This window comes from Monopterus albus, unplaced genomic scaffold (genome assembly GCF_001952655.1).
Source record: "Monopterus albus unplaced genomic scaffold, M_albus_1.0 scaffold3.1, whole genome shotgun sequence".
Taxonomy (NCBI): Eukaryota; Metazoa; Chordata; class Actinopteri; order Synbranchiformes; family Synbranchidae; genus Monopterus; species Monopterus albus.
In genome coordinates this window covers 1,114,397-1,141,481 of record NW_018127883.1, presented here as the reverse complement: position 1 = coordinate 1,141,481, position 27,085 = coordinate 1,114,397, and the positions used below count along the sequence as shown (strand labels likewise).

At 38.7% G+C, this 27,085-nt stretch overlaps 2 protein-coding genes across 2 annotated transcripts; both read left to right on the top strand.

The window, feature by feature from the left end:
* Positions 1-2,106: 2,106 nt before the first annotated feature.
* On the top strand, positions 2,107-22,145 carry LOC109961832 (receptor-type tyrosine-protein phosphatase epsilon-like). Its single transcript, XM_020602987.1, has 21 exons — positions 2,107-2,574; positions 6,477-6,720; positions 10,670-10,741; positions 11,656-11,752; positions 12,208-12,281; positions 12,717-12,853; positions 13,026-13,116; positions 13,282-13,358; positions 13,440-13,476; positions 13,591-13,688; positions 14,392-14,511; positions 15,567-15,730; positions 16,683-16,818; positions 16,991-17,140; positions 17,601-17,694; positions 18,049-18,125; positions 18,263-18,397; positions 18,607-18,732; positions 18,919-19,070; positions 20,065-20,200; positions 20,304-22,145. The coding sequence occupies exons 3-21, from the start codon at positions 10,675-10,677 to the stop codon at positions 20,376-20,378; spliced, it is 2,043 nt and encodes a 680-aa protein (XP_020458643.1). The 5' UTR covers positions 2,107-2,574; positions 6,477-6,720; positions 10,670-10,674; the 3' UTR covers positions 20,379-22,145.
* Positions 22,146-22,424: 279 nt separating this feature from the next.
* Positions 22,425-23,623, top strand: gnrh3 (gonadotropin-releasing hormone 3). The gene is made up of 4 exons (XM_020602041.1): positions 22,425-22,437; positions 22,597-22,744; positions 22,950-23,030; positions 23,384-23,623. The coding sequence occupies exons 2-4, from the start codon at positions 22,607-22,609 to the stop codon at positions 23,435-23,437; spliced, it is 273 nt and encodes a 90-aa protein (XP_020457697.1). The 5' UTR covers positions 22,425-22,437; positions 22,597-22,606; the 3' UTR covers positions 23,438-23,623.
* The last annotated feature ends 3,462 nt before the right edge of the window (positions 23,624-27,085 follow it).

Here is a 27,085-nt window from a genome sequence, read left to right as displayed (position 1 = left end):
CCAAAGGTCTCCTGAGCCTGGAGGAAGTGAATGTACTTCCAAAAACAGTGCCTCATTGTTCATCTTTGAAATGCCCGTTGCTAAAAGTCAAAACACTTTTTTAGTATTACCTAGGGGGTAAAAATCAGTGGCTGAGTACCAAAGCAGTCAGGTACAATATTGATGTCTACAGTCAATTTGGAATTGGTGTTTGTAGACTGTGCAAAGCACTGATGATGATTACAACAGTGATTGTTGCTGCACTGATAAGGAAAAGATACTCAATGAAAATTCTGTATTTGACAGATCCTGTATTTTCTTTGCTCGCCAGGCTTAAGTGTTTCCTTTATGGCAATTAACTCGAGCAATTGATAGGATTCACTCACAAAGCAGTTTTCTTAATTGTAGCCGAGAATGACAATCCCATCTCTTTTGACTTCAATATAAAGTATAACTAAAATAGTTCCATTATAAGATGAGGAACATTATGCAAGTGACTGTGCCTTTGTTACACAAACATGCACCTTTATGAATCACTAAAGAGTGTTAAGCATTAAACAAGATTTATGTGGAATTTATAGAGCAACACTGCCCCCTACTGACATCTGGTGAAATGTGCTTCTGGTGCCAGATAAAAAACTGAGGACAGAAAGAAAATGTACATATGTAATAGACCCACAACATCACAAAACCCTGACTACCCTTTCCAAACAGCAAAATGTCATCTGAATCAAGATACCTGATGACCCTGGCACCCTAGTTATGTGGACTCTGTACTACTATACACGATAACAGTGATTTTTTTTTTTGCTAACTCTGAATGTCTGCAACATAAAAAGTTCATTTAGTCATCAGTGCTTTTAGTTGTCTTCAAGAAAATGTTGTAATGTCCCAACCTATTACACATTTCACTGAAAAAACGTTTAATGGATTATTCCACAGGTATCTAATCATACTGTGGGCCATATTAAAATAAGTTTTGAGCTCCTTTACTGTTAACAGTCTAAAAGTATGTAAATGTGTGTGAGGCTATCTCCACTTTTCACTACACTTTCAAATGATTAATTCTCTCAACCCAGATGTTTCATATGCATTACATAATGACCTGTAGCCTAAATGATTTGTCTGCTAAATGTATTTATTTAGCAACTGCCTAAGATTGAATCGCTGCATTAGCTCAGTGTAACGTCCACTAGAGGTCAGCAAAAACAGTCCTGTTATATTAAATGCCTTTTGTGTGTCTGTGTGTTGGTAACAGCCACAGGGTATCATAGACTCTATAAGAAGCACGGTTATTTATCATATTTTAATGTAATGCCAAAATGTATTCCTTGTCATATCCATCAGCCTCTGCAGACTTGAATTTTGCCTGTATGGCTGTAGATCCTAGGAAAAGAGGAGCTTTTATTAAGTCGCCCTTTAACAAAACTGCACTAAGGTTTCCCTTGGGACCTCATTTCTGACTCAGGAGTCATGCATGTAAATGCCACTTGCTGTGCACAACTATTTAATGCTACAAAGTGTGATTGTACACATTAACTGAGCAGTAGAGCAGCAGCACAGGGGAAAGCAAGCATGTTCTGTTTGCACATCAGGGATAATTCAAATAATATTAATTCATATGATTCAAATACTAAAATAAATCTGTGGAGTGGAGATCAGGACATTTCACTATTTCACAATATGGATCATATAGCGTTCCTTCAATTGTAAAAATGAAATTTCCATTGTCCTAATATATAACACTATTTTATTATTTGTTTATATTTGTACTTTTTGTCAGCAAATGAAGGCACCATGGGGGGTTCATCACTGCCAGCAGATGGCTCTATAGTTTGTGGCTGGTCTAGAAGTGGTAAAACCTTTGACCAGTTCTTCTTGGGTTATTGTAAACTTGTCCATATGATTTTGTGATGCACAGACATAAAGCCCTCTGAACTGCATCGTGTATTTTTTAGTAAAATAAAACCTACTGGTTCCTAGTCTACTAAGACTAATAGAAGAATACTAAAACACGAGAACAAGCCGGTCTGTCAACAAATATGCCACCGAATATGCACGTTTATAACAACATGTATGGAAAAATACCATAAAATTTGATCATGTCAGTGGGAATTCTTAATGTAAACCCCCATTTGAACGCTACAGGACTGTAATATCCCAGGCTTAGTGCGCCTCAAATGTCACATGCCAAAATGTCAACCGTAAAAACTACCGTAGGGGAGAAAAGCGAACAAGCTGAGCGCTTTTATGTGCAGGCCTGCCCTTTATCGTCCAGTGATGCAGGAATGTGAAGGATGCTGAGTGTCCACCTGACAGACTGCTTTGCGCCCGGGGGAGGGTCTCCAGTCTCCAGGCTGGCTGCCATAACACGGCTCAGTTCAAGCAGGCGGACGGGGGAAGCGCATCCTCAGAGAGATCTGCTGGAAACACGATCATCTCCGGAACCTAAACGCCAGATGATTCGACAGCTTCATGTGTTTGGTGTTATTCTTCAAAGGACGCAAGAAAAGACGCAGGCGTCGGGTCCGTGCAGGAAAGACAAGCCGACATCACCAGCCGCTGTGGTGAGCGAGGTCATCGCAGAGTACCACGGTAAGATGCATTAAAACAGCACTGAAACGTTACTTTTACATCATATACATGTTACATACCCAACCTAATTTTTCAGTGTATCAGGCTCCATGCGCCCTTCTCATAATTGGATCGCGCTGCATTTAGCTAAGAGAAGAAGGGAATGCAGGCCACGACTATAGGACATATTTCTATTCCACGCTGCCATTCTTGCATTTAAACAACATCGACTACTGTAAATATGGGTTAGTGGAGCAAATCCACATGCCCTCTGACCTCCAGTATTCTCTAAATGATTGTTTGCTGTTTGGCCAGTAATTGGATTTGCATTCATTGTGGAGGTGAGAAACTGTGGATTTAATATTCAAATTTCGATCAGATTGTTTGAGGAAGGGGCGCATTGGGAATGCAGCATCCTCCCTGGTCTAAATAGAAAATACCAGGGGGGCTAGTAGCCTACACGTAGTATACATGTAGGCCTGTTGGCTGCTACACGTAGTATACATGTAGGCCTGTTAACGGCAGACATACACAACAATCATACTGATGCTGTGACCCACACAACATGCTTTTTCTGATATGACCTAATAATAATAATAATACAAATTTTGGTTTCAAAATACTTTAAACAGCTTCCTAACACATATCCCTGTAATGACACATACAGTTCCACAAATCTCTAACAAAAGCAGAACAGTAAAAGACAGGAACATGTAAATATATTTCCTTTTCATAGCTGTAATTGGTTAGTACAGACTTTGATCTTAGTATGATAACGATACTGCGATAATGAGGTGATAAATGTTGCAGTATGGAAAATTGTGGGACATATTATGTATTCATACATGAACTGCAAATGTCCCTCAGTCACTATAACCACATTCACAGTCATTTAAACTTCTGTTCAGTCCCTGATCAAATGGCCTAGTAAAATCCGTTAGTAATTTTAGAATAACCTCAGACTCCTCTTTTGCGTTGTGAATACTGGGACATAGCCCACATCTGTTTCACCTTGGGAATACATGAGCTATATTTAGACACAAGCTAATACAAAGATTACTTTCCTGATGATGACGTTTCAATATCCTAAGGTAGGAATGATGCTTATTATGTTACATGCATGCACACTGGCCTGTTTTAACTGCTGAGTATTGACCTCTGCATAAGTGTAATGCAAGTATGGATGATACACATGGGAACTTTGATATGACAGCAGTCTGTGTAGAAAGACATGCATCATTGCTGGGTCAACATGACTTGTGTTACTCTGACTGAAATAGCTGTCTCTGCAGGCTTGACTATAAAGCTGTATATGTTGTGTGAAAATGATTATGCATTTTGCTGTATATATGTTGGATTTAGGCCAAGGTTGCCCTGTTATGTTATAATTTCTATGTGCAGCATCCATACATTTGAATAAAAAGCATCCACTGCGTCATCATAATCCAATTTAACAAGTTTGTTGCTTAACAATCAACCTCTGACTCTAGTCCGGTTCTTCATCATATTTCAGCAAAACACTGGGTCTGTTTCAAGCTCGGCAGCTTGCTGTGCTAAATCTGTTTTTTAATTACACCTTGTGTGCTTATACACCTTAGTGCTCGTGTTGTCACTTCTGTCTGGAAGTGAGTGTTAATTATAATGAGAGCTGCTGCATTTAAACACAAAGGGCTGTTTGAGGAAACACTCATGGTAAAGCAGTCGCATAAAGCAAATTCCAAACAGGACTAAAATTACAGTGGCAGTTTGGTGGGTCAGACACAACATATAAACACGTTGTTAGGTAAAATGTATTTTTATGGTTTAATATATTTATAACTTATGACTGAGTGCTATATCACTGCCTGCTTGTTTCAGGGTTTGCATAGTTTATACCGTACCACTTAGAACTCTAGTGAAATGCACAAACTTTGTACTTTTAGTTAAACTGCAGTAGGACAAGTGGTGAAGCTGTAATCTCAATGATTATTTCTTGACCGTAGTTTCATGCATACTGTGCCTTAGAAGACACAAAGTCATCAAGCCTGAGGCTGTTCAGCTTCTGAAATGATGAAAAATATTTCTCGATAGCCATTCACTTTAAAGCATCGAGGCTTCGACTCTGAATGCTCAGTGGGCTAGTCGGCTAAAGTTCCTGATTCATGTGACTAGGAAATTATATATAGTCTCAAAATGGTGTGGACGCTAATGCAGAAAGGTCTTTAACACACAAATCCTTTTCAGCAGGGCATGTCCTTTTCTTATAATATAAAAAACTGAATACTGTTTTTTTCTGCAGCCAATTTCTTAGCAGGCAACCTCAGAGACTGAAGCAAATACAGATGCCACAGTCTGAACTTGTGTACTGTACAAGAGCGAAATCAAATTTTCCAGCCTGAGCGATAACGTGCAGTCTTGGTTTGCTCTCTGCAGTGAGCATCATGAATGAATGTGCTCTCTGAAGCCCTAGTGCACCCCATTATACAGGAAACCACATGAGCCATCAGTGTTGGATTTATGTATCAGAAAGGCAGTGTGTGAATAGTTACCTGAGCTAACACCGAACTCACTGAGTATCACCCATCAGATTAGTACATGATTTAAGTATTTTGACCAAGCAATTCATAATTAAAGCAACAATAATAACAAAGACTGGCTACTGAAAAAAAAGACTAGTAATATTTAATTCTTTAGTCAAAAGAAATAACCAGGAGATTCACTAATGTCCAACACATTTAAGTTACGCCAATAGACTGTATATCATTGGTCCATTCAATCTGGCCCGCTACAGTACCCAGTGTTGCCTGGTTTGGTATGAATTAATGATTGAACCCCAGAGTGCTGGCTGATGACTGCACTCCCATAAAACTTTAATGACATGCATGTTTCCCTTCTTTGTCAATGGGCAGAATGGCACAGAAAGGACGTGCTTGTGCCTGCAGTAATCTTATGCTGTGAGCATGTCTCCTTCTTTTTTTAGAGTGACTATGCCGGGCTGAAAGTAGAACAATACTCTGTGTGAGCGAATGAAGATAGTTTTACAGGTTTCCCACAGCACATGGGTAAATAGTGTTTTTCATACCTTGTTCATTAATTTCCCTCAGCAAGGCTCAGACTGGGTGGGCTTGTCCTGCTGGGTCTAGTGACTAATTCACCTCATCTCCTCTGCTCTGTGATCAGCTGTGTCACAGTGGCTAAATGTTAACAATATGGCTTTGTGTCTCACACCTGTGGGCAGTGGGACTCCGGGAGGGTTGGAAGTGAGTGGGCCAAAGGCACATGCTTTCTTTCTCAGACTCAAGCAGGGTGATAGAATAACATCACAATAATGTCTTTGTCTAAAGAGAGAGGAATTAACTCCAACATGCATAGTTTCTGTGAGGGGTTCTGTTGCATAGCCACTTTCACTTTCAAGACAAATTTAAGGACAACGTGTGATGCTAACTTTAATTAGGCAACACTGCTTGGGATCACCACTGTCTTGTTTACCTTTATTAGATTTGAAGGTGATTGTTGCTTATAATTATTTTGCTGGAAGCAAGTGTTGAATGTGTACAAACACATCATGTGTACCACAAGCAGTGAAGACTAATTTGGTAAGCATTAGTTTTGCATGGTTGGAGATAAATAGCTTGTTAATGTTTTAGCTTTGCAACAGTGAATTCTTTAAGTTGCCACAGAGGCTGTCTTCGAAGACAGAACAAAATAGTAAACAAACATTGGCCATGCACAGTACAAATGACTACACACACACACACACACACACACACACACACACATAGTTAATGAAGTACAGTCATTGTCTCAGACATACTTTGCACAGATGTAAACACCCACTCATTCCACTCACTGTGTATTCATGCATTCCAGGACTTGGTTTTGAGTCAGTGTTTAGAAATATAATATATCAAAGAGCTTTCACTGTCTTTTGCTTAATTTTCCAGGTTCCTATGATCCTCTGTGCCTTGATCCAAATCTGAAGCTCTGACTCAACCTCAGGCACTGCCACAATCTCAGTCACCTCCTCATCCAGTACTATTATTGATACCCCGGAGAGGATGTGAATAGGACAAGGACTGAGGGTAAATAACCTCAATAAATCCAATTAAGCAAAGAACTGGGATCACATGGCTGCTGTGGACTGACGGGTCAACTGATAACCGATCACACTGGCTTTTGTTTAGAAGTGTAAGTCTTTTATTCATTTATCTTACTAAAGACCCGGTTAATTCTGGCCTGTGGCTGGTGTACACTCTGTCTGGCAGTTTATTAGGTACACAAAGCTAAAAATAATACAGTCCTGCAATTAATCCTCCCCTTATAAAAGTGACAATGTTCAGGTTTTGTTAAAACATTTTTACAAAGATTTTGATTCTGTAGGATCATTTTGAGCATTTTGCGCTGCTGTTAAATTGAGTGCATTTTCAAAAGGCAGCCTTGTTGCAAAGCCCCCCTCTTATGTGAAAAACAGCAAGCTATATTTGAAGATATGGCTGTGCCTTACAAGACAGTACAGCTTCATCCTTTTTACTGCTTCTGTGTACTAAAAATGTCTTCCATTTTGGCTGTTATCTCTGAAGCCAGAATCAGGACGTTTATCTCCTACAGCTCCACTCCTCTCCCCTGCCTTCTCATCTCATCTCCCCTCTCATCTATCTTCTCCTCTCTACTGCCACACTTTACTGACATGTGGGTGCGCTCTTTTTTCCTTGGTACTTTGGTGATGACAGTTTTTTTCTTTTCTGTGTTCCTCTTCTTCCTGGAAACAAACAAACAAATAAACAAAAACCTCATATCTTTTTGTGTACAAACATGCCATCTACTCTGTGCCAAGCTGTCTGGTCTAAGCTGATTTAAAGCATTATTCGAGACATTTTATGGTATGCATTTGCGATATAATAAGCTTGCACCATAGTGCACGTGTATTATACATTTACATCATTATGCATTGTCCAGTCTGAAGTGTGTATAACATTCATTAATTATATGAGGTGTTTCCCTAAGGGCAGGAAGTTACAGTATAATGCTTATGCTTTATTTTAAATATTCAGAAGTCTGCATCAAGGTATACTTAAAGACAATTTAAGCAGATTTTTTTATTTTTCTCACCTTCCCCTGCACAGGTTGGTATTAGGTGATAATAAAGATGAGTAAACTCGGTGCAGGTTTGCCACAAGGAAAAGACCCAGTTCTGTGGTTGGCATTTCTATGTCCGATTCTTTGAGTCTCATTTTCAGGTTTTCACGTGGGAGGTGAGGTGAGGGAGATGTTGAAGTGAAGCAGAACAGATTCATTTTCAGGTGCTGTGAGCCTTAGAATTTGAGAAATGTACAGTATATATAGTATCACAGTGTTTTTTTTTCTGAGCTGTCTCACATTCATGTTGCGATCTTCATCTCGTCTGTGTTCACAAGCACAAAAGTGAAGCAAATCACTGGTAAATGATGTATAGTGATGCCCAGAGTATAATCCTTACCTTCAAGGTTCAACCAGCATCTTATGCATTTTGAACATTAGGATTGCATCATGCATGAATGGGATGACTTTGTGTCTGCACTCCCAGCTCAAGTGATGCAGTATAATTTAATTCACTGTGAGCATTTACAGTATATCAAGTGGGTGCTGGTGGTTGCAGTAATAACACCATTGTTAGTATTTCATTAACTAGCCAGAAAAGCAGGATCTGGAATGAATGACAGAATAGCTGGTGGGTAATTATAGCAATTATACTAAAACATATTTTTTGGGAAAATCCTGTTTTATATGAGGGTCAGATGATGTCATAAGCTGAGTAACATATATAGTGTATAGTAAGTGGCACTGATGTGTCAGAATAAGCCATGAGAAGTTTTATGTAGATTTAATCTCAGTTTAAACAACACCAAAAGAGCTGCACATTTTTAAGAGCTCCCAGACTGAACTCAGCATATTAAAACTGTATTCACAGGTAATGGTTACAGCACAGTGACCCTTCCTCCCATGCAATAAGATGTCCACTATTGTTTGCTCTTCTTAGCATATGTGTTATTAATCCTCTCTGCTGGTCAGAGGGCCACACTGCAATAATGCATCAGCAGCTTAGACTCAGTTCTAATACATTTTTTCTTTTAACCCATTCCTCTTTTTCTTTTTAGGGCTACAGGAGAACATTTATTCTACAGCTGAGGTGCCATTTTTCATTCAATGAAGTCACTGGACATACAGTATTTTACATTTCACTTATATCCTTCCATTTCCTAGCTCTATGGTCAATATACAGTAGCCGTCAGGAGATGACAGATATGCTGTGGCCTGTGCAGTGACCCGTACACACAGCATGCCTTGCAGCATAGAGTTGTAGGATGGGTCTGTGTGGTGAACAGGTGCCAACACTGTCAGCTTGTTAACACTGGAGGAGAGAAGTGGCTCCTCCAACAGAGTGTGGCTCATATGCAGCACATAGCCATTGGCTCTAGGATGTAGAGTATGTACAAAAAATGCATACATGTGAAGTGAGAAAATGCACTGTGTGTTATTATTCATATTTGAGGGACTGAAATCTATAGGGACACTGCCTTCCTTGTGCATGAAAATTGTTGAAACTTGGGTGATGGCTTGGTCTAAGGTTGGATTCAGCTTAGGCTTGATTCTGGGGCTTCTGAATCTGGGTGTCACAGCCATTTTATTTGCCTGTTCACTTTTTTTGTGAAAAATAGACATCAGATAAAACAAAGCCTGATTACACCCCTTTGAGTGTACAAATGTACATGCATGTCAGCATCCTTGCTGTTGTACCACATATTATACGTTATAATGTGCATAAGAGAGAGCTTTTAATTTGTTGTCCAATAATACTGTCTTTGCTTTGGCATGCATTTTGTTTTGAGTACATTGTTAGACTGTTATGATATATCTTCATTCTCTACAAATGCTTTGGCAGATAGAGTTATATGAAGACCCCTAGGGTTGTGTGCAAGACATTCTCTCAAACATCACAAATTAGGCCCCTAGATGACCCATTTTTAGAAGAACTAAATTGACACCATGAATTATTCCATCCCATCCTGTGCTCTCTATAACAAGAAGGGGACTTAGAGCAGAGGATAAATTAGGACACTCAGTTTTTGCTTCTCTCATTTATTCCATCAAAGCCATTTAAGCAGATTTGCCCCATTTGCCCAATTTATTTTGTGATTTCTTACCCTTTTGTGTGGAGGACGGGGGGGAGGAAATTAATGTGAGTTTAGAGGAAGTGGCTGCTACATGTTGGAGTTAATAAGGCACAAGGATAATGTGTCAGAACCAATTTATTTCTGGTGCAGTTGTGAAGAAGTTGTTCTTTATTTTTTTGGAAAGAAACGTGTAGCTCTGCCCCTCACAAATCACTAACAGCTTCCTGCAATAAAGTAAAAGAGAACAGTGAGAATGTGGTTTCAAATAAAATGGTGGTTTACTGTAGAGAGAGGAAAAAGAGACAGTGCGATGACAGGAAAAAATGAAAAAGCTGTTAAGTGAAAGCAGCTCCATCTGGTCTTCCTCATAAAACCAGCAGTAAAACCTATATACATATGGCAATTTTACACAACAGTCTGTTTAAGCCTGTTTATTATCACTATTATCCTGAAAAAAACATTGTTATGTCCACTCTATTTAAAACAGCTACCACATTGTGGACCAGTGTGTATGTCATATTGTCACTAAGCAGGACACTTTGCCAGGTTGCACAGTGTTGTACATAAAATGCAACACACCAAAACAAGATGGCTTCTAACAAATACTACTTGAGCTCAGCTCCACTGTCAAATCTGCAAGGTCCGCAGGGAATATGGATATGTCACCTGTGGGTTAAAGCCTCCTCTCTGGTTTGATGTCTGAATATTATGTTATTTGATATGCTGCACTCTTCTAAGTCAGCCTGACAGGACAAGTCTGTGAGCAGATTTCCCATAAGGGCTTCAACTGTTCAGCAGAAAGACATGCAGGCATCACTCTGAAGCCTCATCAAAGAGCTCTCCCGTCTGCCCTCTGTATGATTCATCAAGCTGCAGATACTTTTCATGTTGGTTTAGCGCCTTCTAGTGGAATTTGTGAAGAATTACAGGGTTCAATCTGGGTTTTTTTGTTAAACTGACATTTGTTTTTGTTTTTTAATCCACAGTGACAATGGTGTTGTTTCTGGTTGGGATCTCTGTTGCTGTGAATAATTCATCTCATGAGAACCAAACTGCAGGTAATGGTTGCAATGACTGAAGGCCAATTATACTGTGTTTGGCAAAGATCATTAAAGCAAGACTATATAACTTTAGAAAAATTAAATACATGTTTTGCATATATGTGGAACATTGAACACATTGCCATTAAATCACATCCTTACACACTTAGATGCACTCAGGGATTTTGCTGCTATAGCCTTACTTATTCCGGTGTGATGAGTGCCTTATGGTACAGTAGCTAATGTCAGCAATCTCTAGGCAGATGTTGGTATTATTGCTGAATTTGTGACTCCCCTCTACTTGTGCTGCTGCTTCACTAATTTACCACGATCCCAAAATGGTCGTTTGTGGCTGCAGTGGCTATAAGTCAACAAAATTTACATAGACTTGCTTTAAAGCAATAGTTCACCATTATGGAAAATAGGATTATTTCCTTTCTTGCTGAGATGAACTTGCTGAGGTGAACAGATTGATACATTCTCGTTTCATTTCTGTCCATTATGAAGTGCCAGAATACAGCACACAGACTGGAAAATAATGTGCCTATCAGCACCTCTAAAGCTCACTTTACAAAGTTATACTACATGTCTGACTATTTCTTGGCCAGGGCTGGTGGCATACAGAAAGAAATATTTTAGCACATAACTCCTCATAACACCACGGTTTATCATTGTTACATTTCAGTTTTTGGTCGGATTAAACAAGTAGTGATTGTTAAATGTTACAGACAGCTTTTTAACCTTTGAACAGAGCCACGCTGGCTGTTCTAACTGCTTGAAGTCTTTAAACTAGGTGGAATTATTTATTTTTTATCTACAGCAAGAAAGCAAATAAGCATATTTCTTAACTATTACTTAAAATATCACACATCAAGAGTTTGTTTGAATGTACTTTAGGATAAAACTAATCTGATTCACTGTCTTTTATCCAGAAAACCCCACCCATCAGGGTGCTCATGTGCTACCTTCAGCATTGGTCATATCCCTGCTTCTTATCATCATTGTCCTGCTGACAATCTACTGTCTGAGGTGAATAAGCCTGCACATGTCCACTCACTTATCTGTTCCCTGTATTTAAGTGAATCTATGCTTATAAACCGTGTGAGCATATGTGTGTGTCAGGTCAGGTCACGGAGCTGAGGGGTGGTTTAGAAACAACCAGTAAGATGTAGCTTGTGGCTAAACAGCTGCACCTCAAGTAAGACAGCTACCAAAACCAGCTTAGTCAGATGAGTCCGCAGGCACACATTCATGGACCGACCAGCTCAGACCTCTGCCAGACAACGACATGAGGAGGAGCAGCTTTGCGTCTGTCAGATGGTTGATATTGGCTTTGGTATTTGTTGTTTGTCTACCTTGTGCACTTAACACCTCCGTTCTAGAGATTAGGGTCAGCTCATTTGTGCTTCACCAATACAGATATTTGCCCTTTGTGTTCTTTGATGGCTCTGCTGTCTTTATTTCTCTGTCTGTCATTACTATAGGTTCAAAAACCACAGGAAAGCTCTGGTTACCTCAGTGGATAAAAAAATTCCAAATGGCTTTTTGGAGGAACGAGGTACTGTTGTGCTGTACTCAATATAACCACCAGTGCATGAAAAAATAATGTAGCCTTTTGCTTTTTATTTCTTTTTTATTTGATTTGTAGATTTACAATCTTTATGGACTAGGGAAGTTTCACAACCTGGAGTCTGTGATGGCTGGAAAGGCTTTGGAAAGCTCTTAGCTTTCCTAGCACGTAGGGAGCCATATAAACTTTGTCTTTAAGTACAAAATAAATAAATAAACAGAAAGGCCAAATTCTGAGTTAAGACAGTGTCGTGCAGCAGCAGCAGCATGTTTATGACTCAAGAAATCATTTCTGTCATGTACCCACAGAAGCAGGAAATCTTAATGGCCACCAGGCTTGTTTTTGCAGGTGCTGTGTGAGCTTGTAATGTTCTCTTTTGGGAAGCGTTAGCAGTCTGAATGCCATATATTCCTTTAAACACAGGAGAGCAGACAGTGGTCCTCCTCCCCAGATCTCCCTCACCATCCAAGAGGTACTTCCCCATCCCCCTCGACTCGCTGGAGGAGGAGTACAGGATACGGTCTGCAGATGATGGCAAGCTCTTCAGAGAAGAGTTCAATGTGGGCATGAGTTTATTTGGTGTAGACTTTGTGGTACAGTCTGTATCTGACTAAGATCTTTGTCCTGCAAGCATAGAACAAGTACAAAAAACAGTAATAAAATGTTATGTTGGTAGGCTGTGTACGCGTGGTTGTATTCTTCTCTCATGAGGATTCCTCTCTCTCTTTATAGTCACTGCCGTGTTACTACCGTCACGGGTCCTTTGAAGAGGCGAGCAGAGAGCACAACAGAGAGAAAAACAGATACCCAAACATTTTACCATGTGAGTGAGGATCTATATCCTGCAGCAGACAATATGAATGTAACTTTAAGACTAGCAGTTTTATTGATTACTAAATTTAAAGGAAAGGTGGTGCGGGCTCAAATGCGGCAAAAGAACCACCTTTACTTGCAGACTGTTGATCTCTTTTCTCTCTTTGTTCCACAGATGACCATTCGAGGGTTGTGTTAAGTCATCTTGATGGACATCTGTGTTCAGACTACATAAATGCATCTTACATAGATGTGAGTTTTACTACAGTTAAGCACTTAGTGCTAACAGTGTGGCTCTTGACAAATCATCAAGACAAATTTTTTTTTTCACAGGGTTATAAAGAGAAGAACAAATTCATTGCAGCCCAAGGTAAATGTACATTTTGTCTTGGTTTAGTATTTTTAAGTAATTTTGCACATGCAGGTTTTTTAGTTTGTAACCATTTGCTCCATATTTGTAATATTTGGACTGATTCTGCTTCAGGCCCAAAGCTGGAGACAGTGGCCGACTTCTGGCGGATGATTTGGGAACAGAAAACAGCGACTATAGTAATGCTGACAAATCTTAAAGAAAGGAAGGAGGTTTGTTTAAGAGTATTCTCCATCTGCATTGCATCCTTCTAATGCTACCAAGCAGGGCACGTTATAGAATAGAAAATCTATTGCTCCAGTGAATCATTAATGAAACTCTTTTGTATTCTCATGACTCAAAGTCATGGGCATAATTTATTTGCCCTCTTGTCCAAATGAGAATCTATACAAAGTGTCACCCAGCAGATTACTTAACATCACATTAAATTTAGCCTCAAAGGGATGATCAATTGAAAACTCAGCAGTAGGTTTGATAGAGCAGAATAGATGCACCGAAGATCAATGACAAAATAATTGTTATAAGATCCTATAATAAGATCCTTAGAGGCTTCGTGATAATTAGTCTGAGAATTTAGTTAATGGGTTGAAATATCACTTTGAAAATATTATTGACTGACAGAGTCGCACAATGTCTCTGTGATTACTTTTGAACTGTTTGTGATGTACACACACATCAGAAACACGCTTCTAAGTGTACAAATACAATATACAAAATAGCTATACAACAATTTTATATGTTAAATGTAATGATAATAAACTGTTGGATGTTTTTTTTAGAGGTGAAGATAGTCTAGTGTAGTCCAGAATTTCCCTTTGGACATTAATAAAGTTATTTATCTGTCTATCTCCTGATAAATTTATCTCTCTCTATTTAACAGGAATAACCTCTTCTTTGTTTCTCTTCTGTCACCAGGAAAAATGTTATCAGTATTGGCCAGAAAAAGGCTGCAGGATGTACGGGAATGTCAGGGTGGCACTGGAGGACTTCACTGTGCTGGTGGACTACACCATAAGAAAATTATGTGTTCAATATGTAAGTAAAATGCTGTGTGTGTCTACACATTAGAACATTATTGATATTAATTAGGGATGGATCACTTTGTACACACAGCTGCGTTTCATTCAGCACAGCAAAGTGTACAGCTTGACTTACCTCACAGTACATCAGTGAAAATGTAATTATACTGTGCAGTAAAAACAAGGAAACATTTATCCAGAATATTACCTAAGATTAAGATTAATGTTGCTTTTATTTAGGCACATTTTATGAAAATAATAGTGTGCTTTTTCGACATAGGTCTTAATTGCTATAAAAAATCTATAATCATAATAGCTAGATTGTTATTAAAAATTAAACACGAAACAAAGCTATATTGAGATGGTGTAAAAATAATGTCCCCCACGGGGCAAATGAAACATTTTAATAAACAGTAATAACATGCAAAATATGATAAATAAATGAAAACCAGTGTGGGAACACATTAAAACATATTAAAGGAAATGTATTAGGCACAGCATAAAATGATCTATATGTAGGTGCATTTAATGTACGATGCTGTGTCATCAACTCCTTTTTAAAGGTTCATACACATACAGCTTCTGTGTTTTTGTTCCTGTGTTTCTGATTGCCGAGTCGGGTGCCGTCTCAGTGTGCTGTGAAGCCTTCAGACTGCAAAATTCACTTTGTTCCCTCTCCATTTGAAGCCAGAGAAGAGCAGATATCCTCCCTGACTCTGTGAACACTGTGCCGTGGCGCTGCCGTACAAGCTGACAGGCTGGGTGCTTTTACACTCAGCTCGCTGAGCACAGAGCAGCCAAGTGTTCAAGAGAATGGAAATCACATTCTGTTGAGAGTGCATTCATGAGTTAAGAGAGCATGGCAGAGGCAAACCAGTACACATGTTTAATAATCATATTCAGTCACAAAAAGCAAAATGACAAAAAAAGAAAAAAAAATTCTGTTATTTTCCAATAAGTTTTAGTTCACTGGCTTCATACTAAAGAGAAGAAGTCAGTTGACTGATTTATATCTGCACAGCGAACATCATTCATACACATGTATAAACTTAACGTGTCTGTGCTTCACAGCAGGGTAGTGATGGCCCCCGAGCTCCACGTCTGGTCACCCAGCTCCATTTCACCAGCTGGCCGGACTTTGGGGTGCCGTTCTCTCCTATTGGCATGCTGAAATTTCTCAAAAAGGTCAAAGCTGTCAACCCATCATTTGCTGGACCCATTATTGTTCACTGCAGGTAAAATGTGTAGTGTGTGTGTAAAATCTATAAAATCTAAATCCTTGATATATACAGGCTTCCTGTCATTATTTAAATGGAAAAAAAACACCATCCAGATTTAAATATTCTATTTTGCAATAAACCTTTGAGCAAAACTAAAATATGGTACGTAAATTATCAACAGTGTTTAACACTCTTAACAGTGCTTATGCCAGAGGCGCCAAAATGTCCTGGTTTTTCATAGAACAGTTTAAAGATGAAATGCTAAAATTGAATAATGTCATCTTGAATAAGGTTAAAGGTGAATGTCTTTATTATCTGATTAAGTTTAATAAGGTTAGAGGTGAACATTACTGTAGATAAATATATAAAGTCAAGCTGCAGATAAATAAAAGCATCTACTGTGTACATACAATATACATTCTGTAATGGCTTGGTTGGTGTGTGCATACTCTATGTTTGTCTGGCCACCAAATTAAAGCCTCACCAAAGAAATCTGCAGCTGATTGTAGCAACTGCTCTAACAGGTGCTCAGGGAGAGGGACTGTTGTACTTGAATGGGGTCCATTGATGAAGCTTCAACATCCCGCTGTGGAATACCACCTCTGTGCTCCCAGCGGTGCCGTCTGCTGAAATGACCCTCGTAAATCTATCAGGAGTGTGTTTGGGCTTCAGGGGTGAAGCACTTTTACACATGCTCGGGGCCGCTGTCCACAGTTGATGTCTATGTCCAGAATACAAGGATAGCGTGGCAGTACATAACAAGACTGCAAAAATCTGTCATTTCAACTCTGTATTGTGTGAGAAAAACTCTCTTCAGCTGTGTTATTTTGCTGCTGTGGATGCTGTATGTAGTATATAAATACAATATTTAACACAGTTCTTCTTTAGCACATTTTGTTTTATAGCTACTCTTGGCTGTTTGCTGCAGAAAAGACCTTGTGCCTTCTTCTTCTTTGTGTTTCCACAGTGCTGGAGTTGGGAGGACTGGGACATTCATTGTCATTGACAGCATGATCGACATGATGCACATGGAACAGAGGGTGGATGTTTTCGGCTTTGTGAGCAGAATACGAGAACAGCGCTGTCAACTCATCCAGACAGATGTAAGCTTTGACCCTTTCTGACCTGTTGTACCTTGGACTGACAGCTCAACTCGCTGCTATAGCGGTGGCGTAAACAAGTGAGGACATGGAGAACAACCATGTCTATAATGTGAAAGTAGTAGGAAATACTTCGAAAAACTACTTCTACCTCTTCCTCTGTCTTCCTCCTCAGATGCAGTACTCCTTCATCTACCAGGCTCTGTTGGAGTACTATCTGTATGGAGACACAGAGCTAGATGTGTGCTCTCTGGAGGGCCATCTGCAGAGGCTTCACAATACCAGGGCTCCCAACGACAGGCTGGGCCTGGAGGAGGAGTTCAGGGTACGAAGAAAGAAGCTCACTCTTAAACATTTCAGTCAGTAATGAATCGTCCCCATCACCTTACACCCTGCATGGGTATATTTTCATAGAATACTTGCCCAAGGTGCCGCTCTTGGCAGTAGTAACATAAATAACAATGCTTTGAATCAACTAAAACTTTATATGGCGCCACCATCTGCCACATAGAATTTACCTTAGCTTGGTGAAAATTTCTCATTTTTGTTGCAAAGAGTTCCTCACAGTTCCCTACATACTGAATGGAATTATTCCCTATTGCCTCTTCCTCTGTTTTCTGTTCCACCGATAAGCTTCTGTCTCTTTACTTGTTGCATTTTTAATGTATTGTCTATCTCAGCATCACCAGTCTTAAAAATGATTATGTTTATTAGCATTGTAATGGCCTGTATAGATGAAATCAATCTTACTGATCATGTCAGTCCACTCATGTTTTCCCTATCAGAAGCTGACCAATGTTCGTATAATGAAGGAAAATATGAGAACTGGAAACCTTCCTGCCAACATGAAGAAGAACCGAGTGCTTCAGATCATTCCGTGTAAGGACTACTCTTTTACTCCCCACAGTTTCATAATACATCACATCCAGTTTACATCAAAGTATCACACTGCTAGTGGTTTTATAGATGCCGTACACAGATATCTGGCTAATCAGATCATGTCTGTGGGATCAGTGACATTTAAATAGGGCTTGTATCTTAGATTCAAGTTTGAAGTAAAGTGGGAAAGGGAAACCAGGGTACAACTTTTTTTTACAATGAAGCCTGATATAGGCTCTGGCATTTATGGCCTTAATAACACAGCATAAATGTAACTTTTTTCCCCCCATCAGCCCCTTCAAAGTTTTATTTTATTAGGATTCACTTGTGGAAAGTTACATTTTCTTTTTGCAGATGATTTCAACCGAGTAATACTCTCAGTGAAAAGAGGGCAGGAGTTCACTGACTACATCAATGCCTCCTTTATTGATGTAAGCACTCCCTCACAACCTCCTGTATAGATTTCCCATAGAAGTATATACAAAGCTCATTGTGTCCTTTACAAACAATGCAAAATATTATGTTTGCTGCACGCTCAAGTGTGTTTACCGGATGATCTGCCCTCCAGGGCTACAGGCAGAAGGACTATTTTATCGCAACCCAGGGCCCCCTGTCTCACACAGTGGAGGACTTCTGGAGGATGGTGTGGGAGTGGAGGTGTCATTCAGTCGTTATGCTCACCGAACTCAAAGAGAGGGAGCAGGTACAGAATGGTGCCCTGGCAAATGCACAGGATGTAAAGTGGAGTTTCACATTTACACAGTAACTTTTTTATTCATTTATTTCATTTTGTCTCATTGTTTTTTTACCCCGGACACTCTTTGTATGTTTTTGTGGTGCACACTGAAAATATAAAAACAAAATTAAGGTATAAAACAGGCAGCCGTTTTTTCATCTGACCTTTCCAACCAGGAAAAGTGTTTCCAGTATTGGCCATCGGAGGGCAGTGTACTATTTGGAGATTATTCTGTGGAGCTGACTGGAGATACGGTGTGTGGAGCCTTCACTCTCAAAGACATGGTGCTCACCTACAGACCAGTGCGTAATGTTTCATTTCAACACTTAAAAACATTAAAATATAAGTATATCTGCACATTTGCATCATGTTTTCTTTGTGTTATCTTTACAGATGAATAGGTTAATTTTTTTTATGAAATGTCATTTTAGCTATGTATTTTATATATACTGCATGAAAATAACAGAGTAAACTCTCCAACTCACCAGGAAAAGCAGTCACAACATGTCCGACACTTCCACTTCCATGGATGGCCTGAGATCGGAATACCAGCCGAGGGAAGAGGGATGATTGACATCATTGCTGCTGTGCAGAGGCAGCAGCAGCAGTCTGGAAACCGTCCCATAATTGTGCACTGCAGGTGAGGAAGTTCAGCTTGACAATTCTGCAACATAATGTGCATCTTCAGATGAAAATTTATACAGTTCATTACATTATATATTTGTCCACACGTGCTTTTACAGTAATACAACGCCTTTCATTTTCACTGTGGTTTTATTACCTGATCATTGGAATCTCTGAGTGACATTAGAAGAGTTTAAGTTTTACAGAAACATTTTCTTTCCTACAAATGTCTGTAACAATAAATTCAACATTTTGCCTCGGTAGGCCTGGTGTTCTATGCCTAAACCACTTATGTGATACCTTATAAAGACTTAGCTGTGAAAGCTTTGATCAGAACCTAGCTTCAGGTGAAGTGATTCTAAAGCAGCACGCCCCTGTGGGATTGATCCAATCCACTGATTCACAGTCAATTAAAACCTCTCAAAGTGAAATCTCCTCTGACTCCCACTATGATTAATCTGATAAGATGAGCTAACGACAGGAAATGGTGTCATCACTCTCTTCTATTCCTTCATCACCACTTGTCTAAGAGGGGCTTTTTAAAGCTTTTTCTCCGTCCCTGGGGAATGGGGCTAACCCGTTGCAATCCCCAACGTCTCTCTATACTTCTCTTCCACATTGCACATCGCTCTCACACTTGCTCCTCTATGTCTTTCTCTCTCCATCCCACCATCACAGTAAACATTGACTCAGTCAAACACTGAGCTTCCAAACTGATTAGTGTTAGCTTTTGGATTAGCCTCTCTTTAAGTGAGGATGATTATTAGCGCTATTACACAAAGGTCACCTTTGCTCTTGCAGACGTCTTCATTTTAATGCTAAAAGGATGTATTGCTAATTGCATTTTATTGCAGTATTGTTAAGAAAATTTGTTAGAATTTCAAATCTTGTTCTACTTCTGAGCCGCATTTCTAGATTGCTTGTTGCTCCTCCACACCTGCTGTTCTGCAACAGGTCTCAGTTTTCAGTGTGTGCATTACATTGTGTGGTTGCTATCCTTCATGTTTCAGTGCTGGTGCAGGTCGGACCGGTACCTTCATTGCCCTCAGTAACATTCTAGAGAGGGTGAAAGCTGAAGGCCTGCTGGATGTTTTTCAAACAGTCAAGAGTTTACGCATGCAGAGACCACACATGGTTCAGACTGTGGTAGGTGGAAAACAAGATCAAATCGTATCTGCTGTGCAGAAACTGTCAGCTTATTCATCTCTGTGTTGTTCTGAAGCACTTCTCCTTTTTCTTTTCCTTCCAGGAACAATATGACTTCTGCTACAGAGTGGTTCAGGATTTTGTTGACATCTTCTCAGACTACGCAAATTTTAAATAATACCTGCCAGACAGTGTTCTCTATATAAGTCAGGTTAACTTATGCAATTTTTTCTGAATGTTGTTTTTTAATGTGAGCTCTTTTTATATTTTGCACTTGATCACAGATCTAAAAATGTTGTAACATATTGTAATATAACTGGAAATATCTGCACTCCAGGAGAGTCTGTCTCTTTCAGGAATGTTTGATCTTTAATTACTCCAGTGTAGGAATTATAGTGGTTTAATTAATGGGTTGGTTGGATTCTTGAAAATGTAAAAACAGTTGTTTTGTATTGCATATGTGCAACATTGTGAGGGTCAAAGTGTCTAAGAGGAAATATTCAATAACAATAAATATACAAATTTGATCTATATAAATAATGTGTATATACTGTATATTGTAGTATGCATTGTTCACTACATGACACACATCACTAACTTGTTACCAACCACAACACTTTGGTTTGCATTGATCTATGCTGCCCATTCAACATGTGTGATTGCTCTAAAGAGAATAAATTGCGTGTTTGATAAGTAGTGAAACAAGATTCATGCTTTTGCCTAAATGATGTCCTGTCTGATGTGTGAATAATATTTATGATGTGCATTTAGGTTAAGCAAAAACATAGAACTCAAGACACATTTCACTCCATTAGACGCTGCAAATTACTTTACTTTTGTTTGTGAATAACTTAACAGCTGCTGTCTGTTGCAATTTTATTCAACCTCACCAACTTTCTTTTTTCCTCTGGCAATATTGCTTAGCGGATTGGTGCCTGATGCTGTAAAATACAATTAGCCCAAATTGGAATAGGCAGAAAATGATGTATTAATGTAATTTAATGCATCGCATGAATCCAGATGTATCATTCTTACAAATGTATTGCAGTGAAGCATCACATCCTGCTTACTAAAAAGTTTTTACACACTTTAAAAAGCCAGTTTTATACTTGCATGTTTGCATAAAGTGTTGCCATATTGATTAGAAAACAGTTCTAATCGTGAAAACCCTGTCACCAAGTGACACAGTTCAAATGAAGATTAGCCAAATGTTTATGTTTAATTTAGATATGCTGTAATAGATATACTTTTAAAAGCATATTGTTTTGAATTGGTGTCTCCTGTATGGATCATTAGTTCATTGTTGATACAAATGCTTCTCAGAATAGTATAAGGATATCAAATGTATCACAATTTTAGTTGTTGTTAAACTGTGTCTCTGAGCAGTTGAGAAAAAAAACACTGTAGAACTTTGGGTTTAAATGAGTTAATAATTGATGCAGTTGAATTTTGCTCATCCCAGGGACTGAGATAAAAAAAAAAACGTCTGAGACAGTGAAGAGCACTGATATCAAGAACCATGGCTCAGTCAAAATATGAAATATACATGCACAGGCATTTTGACATATTTTATTAGCTTCACAACCGCAAAATTGCTGCAAAATCAAAAGCATATATTTTTGCAAGGCTTATTTATTCTTTATAAAACAATACGTAAATGAGATTGGGTGAAGAACTTTCCACTTTCATATTATAAAGTTATACGACAGGTTTATATACTGTAAATTCATTTTGTGATCATTAATCATCCTTAAGGTTTACTGCATTGTTGACTTCAATTTAATGTACTGTCATTCTGAAGGAATAAGAAATAAGGGTAATGACAGTGAGGCCTTGTAGCTGGTGTAATATAAATGTACAAGCATCTTATTTCAATGGTGTTTCTTTTTGTATGGACTTGAGCTGCTATTTGTTTGCTAAAAGTTGATTCCAATAAATTATAGATGGAGAGAAACATCAGATTTCATCTTGACGTTGTCTTTTTGATCACCTCCACACAGATGTTTTGGAAGCACAAAGATGTTTATGATACATATTTCATACAGTTTGAACCCACATAGTGATGTCGGCTTATATAAGCACTTAGCCAACCCTATTAGTAGTATTTTGTGTCCCATTAGTCAGTAAATGTGTCACACCTGCAGAGAGGGGATTAAAATCCTGACAGCAGCCTTGTACAACAGCTATAAAATCTCCCTCTAGTCAATGCACCACATACTAACAAGGCAAACATAAAGGTGGGTCAGTTCTCATTGAATTTGCTCAATGTTAATTATGATAGAATTACTCTTATTAATTACCATCTGAAGTTGCGTTTACTAATGTTGAGTAACCCTTGATCTGTGGAGCTGTGAATGAGGATACTGTGACTTTTTCTTTTACAACTCTGGCTTCAGTGCAGCTCTAATGGAGGCAAGCAGCAGACTGACGATGCAGGTGTTGTTGTTGGCGTTGGTGGTTCAGGTCACCCTGTCCCAGCACTGGTCCTACGGGTGGCTGCCAGGTGGAAAAAGAAGTGTGGGAAAGCTTGAGGCAACCATCAGGGTGAAAGATGTATTTATTTGTTTGTTTGAATGTATGTGAATGCATCAACTGTTTCAAAAATCAGAACTACCCCTATAAAACAGGTCAGGTTAGCCTGACTGCTGCTTTATTCTCTCCCTTTTTACAATGCTGTAAATGTTATGTTCAGTTTGAATTTTATATCAACCTTGGTTTTATCTTCTAAAATCTTTTTTATTCTACTTAGATGATGGGCACAGGAGGAGTGGTGACTCTTCCCGATGAGGCGAGCGCCCCAATCCAACAGAGACTTAGACCATACAATGTTGTAAGTGCTTATTATACATAATTTATTACCAATGTCTACTTCAATTGTACAATATTAATGTACACTGCACCACTGTGTGCCACTGTGTTCCAAAGCAGCAATGACAATATACAAACTGCTCAAGGACTGTTTTTATTTTTCCCTTTTTGCATGATTGAATATGTGCATGCATAATTCTGTCTTTTTGAATGTTGGCAAGTGTATAGCTAATTTGCTCATAATTGTTTTTAATAGTTTTATATATATGTGTGTGTGTGTGTGTGTGTGTGTGTGTGTGTGTGTATACATTGTTAGATTAAATATCCAAGCAGAAGATCAAACTCTTAACTGAGATTTAATTTCCATCCGTTCAGATTCATGATGATTCCAGTCATTTTGACCAAAGGAAAAGGTTCCCTAATAAATGAAGAGCTGCAAAACCAAAAGGAAAAGAAAAGAAACACCACTGTACTTTCATCTTCAGCAGCAGTGGCAGATTCCCTAAATTCAGGATGATGACTCCAACAAATCACCACATCTGTTACACAGTTATCAATTATATGTCTGTAACATTTACATCCATGCAAAATTGTAATAAAGTTTTTGGAATCTGATAAAATGATCATATCTCTTATTTATAATAGACAGTTTTAAAGACTTAAAAAAAAAAAAAAACTGAACAGCCTTTGTAAAGCAGCCACGACCGACAAGCATGACAGACTTGTGACAACAATCTTAGCATGACAACAGCTGGTGATTAAGCCAATTTATTAGAAATCAATGACTTAATTGAATTAGTTACAGTATCGGTAATTCCATTTTCTGCCGCACCAGTCATGTGCATACGTGATGTAGAAAAATTGCACCAGTTGATTTTTTTGTGCTCGCACCTGAATGTTGATTAGAACCCAAAATGCAAGGCACTCTTCTAAATATTTTCTGCCAGTGATGTCCACAACAGCCTCCCGCTAATTTAGAATAGCTGCAGTCATCCACAACGAAGTGTAGAACTTTTCCCCCTCTCTGTACAGCAAAGTGGTGTTCATTATAAAAATTGGAATTTCATATCAGGAAAGGAAAATAATCAGCAGGGGGCATATGTTTTAAAGAGAACTCATTTTCTGGCAAAGCCCCATAGACAGAGCACCATACTAATCGCCTGGTGCATAAGGGGCTAGGATTCATGAACTGTGCTGACACCAGGGAGGCCCTGCATTGTTAGAGCGTGGTTGTAATGCACATCAATGAACCCAAACCCGCTGGCACAACTGGGAAAAGGTGAACACTATAAAAGCACATAGAATTAAAGAGAAATTAAAACACATTCCATTGCACTTCCAGAACAATGCTTGTTCATTTGTGATACTTCACATCGTTGGTTTAATATTCATGGTTGTAATTTGCATTGCACAATCATTTCCTTTGATGAGGAAAAACTTAAGTATTTTTTGAAAAGTGCTGCTTTACCTTCTTTGGCAAAGTTACAGAAGAAATTGTTGTCTTGGGTGTATTTTTTTTTTCCTGAAAGTCACTATGAGACTTCCTTGAATTGATTTACTTGAGTTCATATTTATCTTTATAAAGTTTTCAATAATTCTGCAACATGCTCATAAAAGATAATTATGCTTTTATAACATTTCCTAAAATATGGTTTTAATTCAATTTGGTATACTTGTGTGAGAATAATTAATGTTTACAGATAAAGCATAAAATCCCATAAATTCCTTTTAAATAATCCCAAAGCATTTCCTGTGAAAGCCAACTTTCTCCCTCCCAGTGTCCTCATCAAGGACCTGCCTAATTGCACGTATATCAGGACAACAAAACCTGCTGGTATCTATGTTTCCAAATTTGATTTAACCTCACTTTCTCCTTCCCATACCCCCTGGTGGATATTCACTTTGTTTACCTCAAATTAAACTTCATATTGTTTACAGCCTCCTGGTCCCTGAACATTTTATAGCATTTTAGAATTATTTCTTTATTTATTTTTTGTAATGATTGTAGAGTTGGGATTCATTTGAATGTTTCCCTCATCTGCATGAAAATTATATAATTAACTTTTGATTAACCAGCTCAGTTGAGTTGGTTCCCCCATGCACACTGGTGAATAGTACCCACCGCATTTTAATGACTGTTTTCCAATTGAGTGGCGACCTTTTCATCAAAGAGCCACAACTGGGGCTAAACAACGATAGAAAACAATCATGGTGAAGACAATAGTAGAGGCCGACAGGCTAGGATGTCATCCTTAAATATAACAACAAAGATGAAAGCAGCCTTATTGCATGTAGTGGCTGTGGCAAAAAGCCAAGTGCTTATGCTGCTGGATGTCCCATTGTTACAGCTGTGGAGGTCATGTCCATTGGCAGAGAGGGAAAAGACAGGAATGACCCATTGTTATATGTCCTTGCTCAGAGGGAATTCCATTATGAAGGGCACTACATTTTTGATACATATACTTTTGTGCCATTAATTTGTTTGAAAAACAGAGCCTACTTGGATAATGGCTTCAGGAAATAGGAGTCTCAGTGCACCTCCATTCAAGGCTACAGAGCTGCATTAACACACCTGCCAATCAAGCACATCTGTGCAGATGTGCATCCTCACACAGGCTACCATCAAATAAGCATTCTATCATATGCATAATATAGTTTTCATTTCATCATGATTATGCTCCGTGCACTATGTGTGTATTTCCAATGGGTCATGGGAAACTTTTATTGAAGCAGAGTGTATAATAAAGTCATTTTCCAGGTGCTTGTTGTGGCTCTTATTATGAACAGAATGATAATTTCCCCTAGAGGAATCTGGCACTGCATATCAATTGAAGTTTAGTGTGGGTCTTACTATGTTCCCGCAGGCTATAGTAGAAGGCAAAGTCATCTTCAGAGAGAGTCTAAATGTCAGGGAGGTCTTCAAACACTGTTTCTCAGTGCCTGACTGAAAAGGGTCTTTGGAAATGCTACTGTATGTCTTGGAATTGATATAGTGGAAGTGAGGCAAAGAGGAAAGCTGAAAGCTTAATGCAAAGCAGTTTACATAATATTTAATTGGAAAAAAAAAATTAAACTTGGAAGGAGTTACTGAGTTGTGTTCTGAGGTACGGCCTTCGCTCCAGCACAGCTCAGTTACTGTTTTGTCATATTCACATATCTCCACATGGTGACACTCTTGAGCTGTGTGATTTGAATCTGCTCCTGGCTGCTGCTCTCACAGCAATTCCATCACTTAAGTTGCAGAAATTGTTATTCCTCTAAATCTAACAAAGGCTTCAACCAATCACCTCAAATTCCGCAAAAATTGTAAATTTTCTGCATGCTGACCGGTGGAGTGTTTCTAACAAAAAGTACTTTGCACAGTTTTTTCACTAGAGCAGTACATGACCCCGAATGAAGCTCACTGTAAAATGTGGAAATCAGTATAAAGTTGGGAATATCTCAAGTGTTTTACTTTTCAATGTACAAGGCATTAATTTATTTTAATCATTTTTGTTCCCCTCTTTTCATGAGTGAAGTTGAAGCGCACCAAACTATACGGTAGCATGTACAGTGCAGTAGTGTATTGGCCTTCCTTCTCCGTCTTGGCTGGCAGGGAACCTTCCTGTTGTGATCCCACTTCTTTCCTTTGATCAAAGAACAGTGTTAAAGCACTGGGAGAAGGAGGAGGTATGAAATATGAATGAATACAGCTGTGTTTTGATGGATATGTCTCAAAGTATCCCAGTAAGAGACTGCTAAAGGCCAGGAAATCTGTTTGTGTTGTGGAAATAGGCTCTTCCTCACTCGTTTCTTTACCAGCTTCATCTTGGGTAGCTTTTCACTTTGTATTTTAGAGATCCTTTGTTAGGAAAGAGATCAACACCTTATCCATGCATTTGTAGGAAACTGTTCTACGTTCCCTAGCTCATAATATATATCAATAATGACACCATTTCCTTTGTTTGGTCTTGAAACCTCCTTTTGAGCAAATCGAGTGCACGCCATGAGTGGAGGATATTTATTATTTTTCTAGGGTAGATCCAAAGTTCTCATAGATGGAATGAGATCTTATGTGAGGTGATGGAGGCTTTGTCA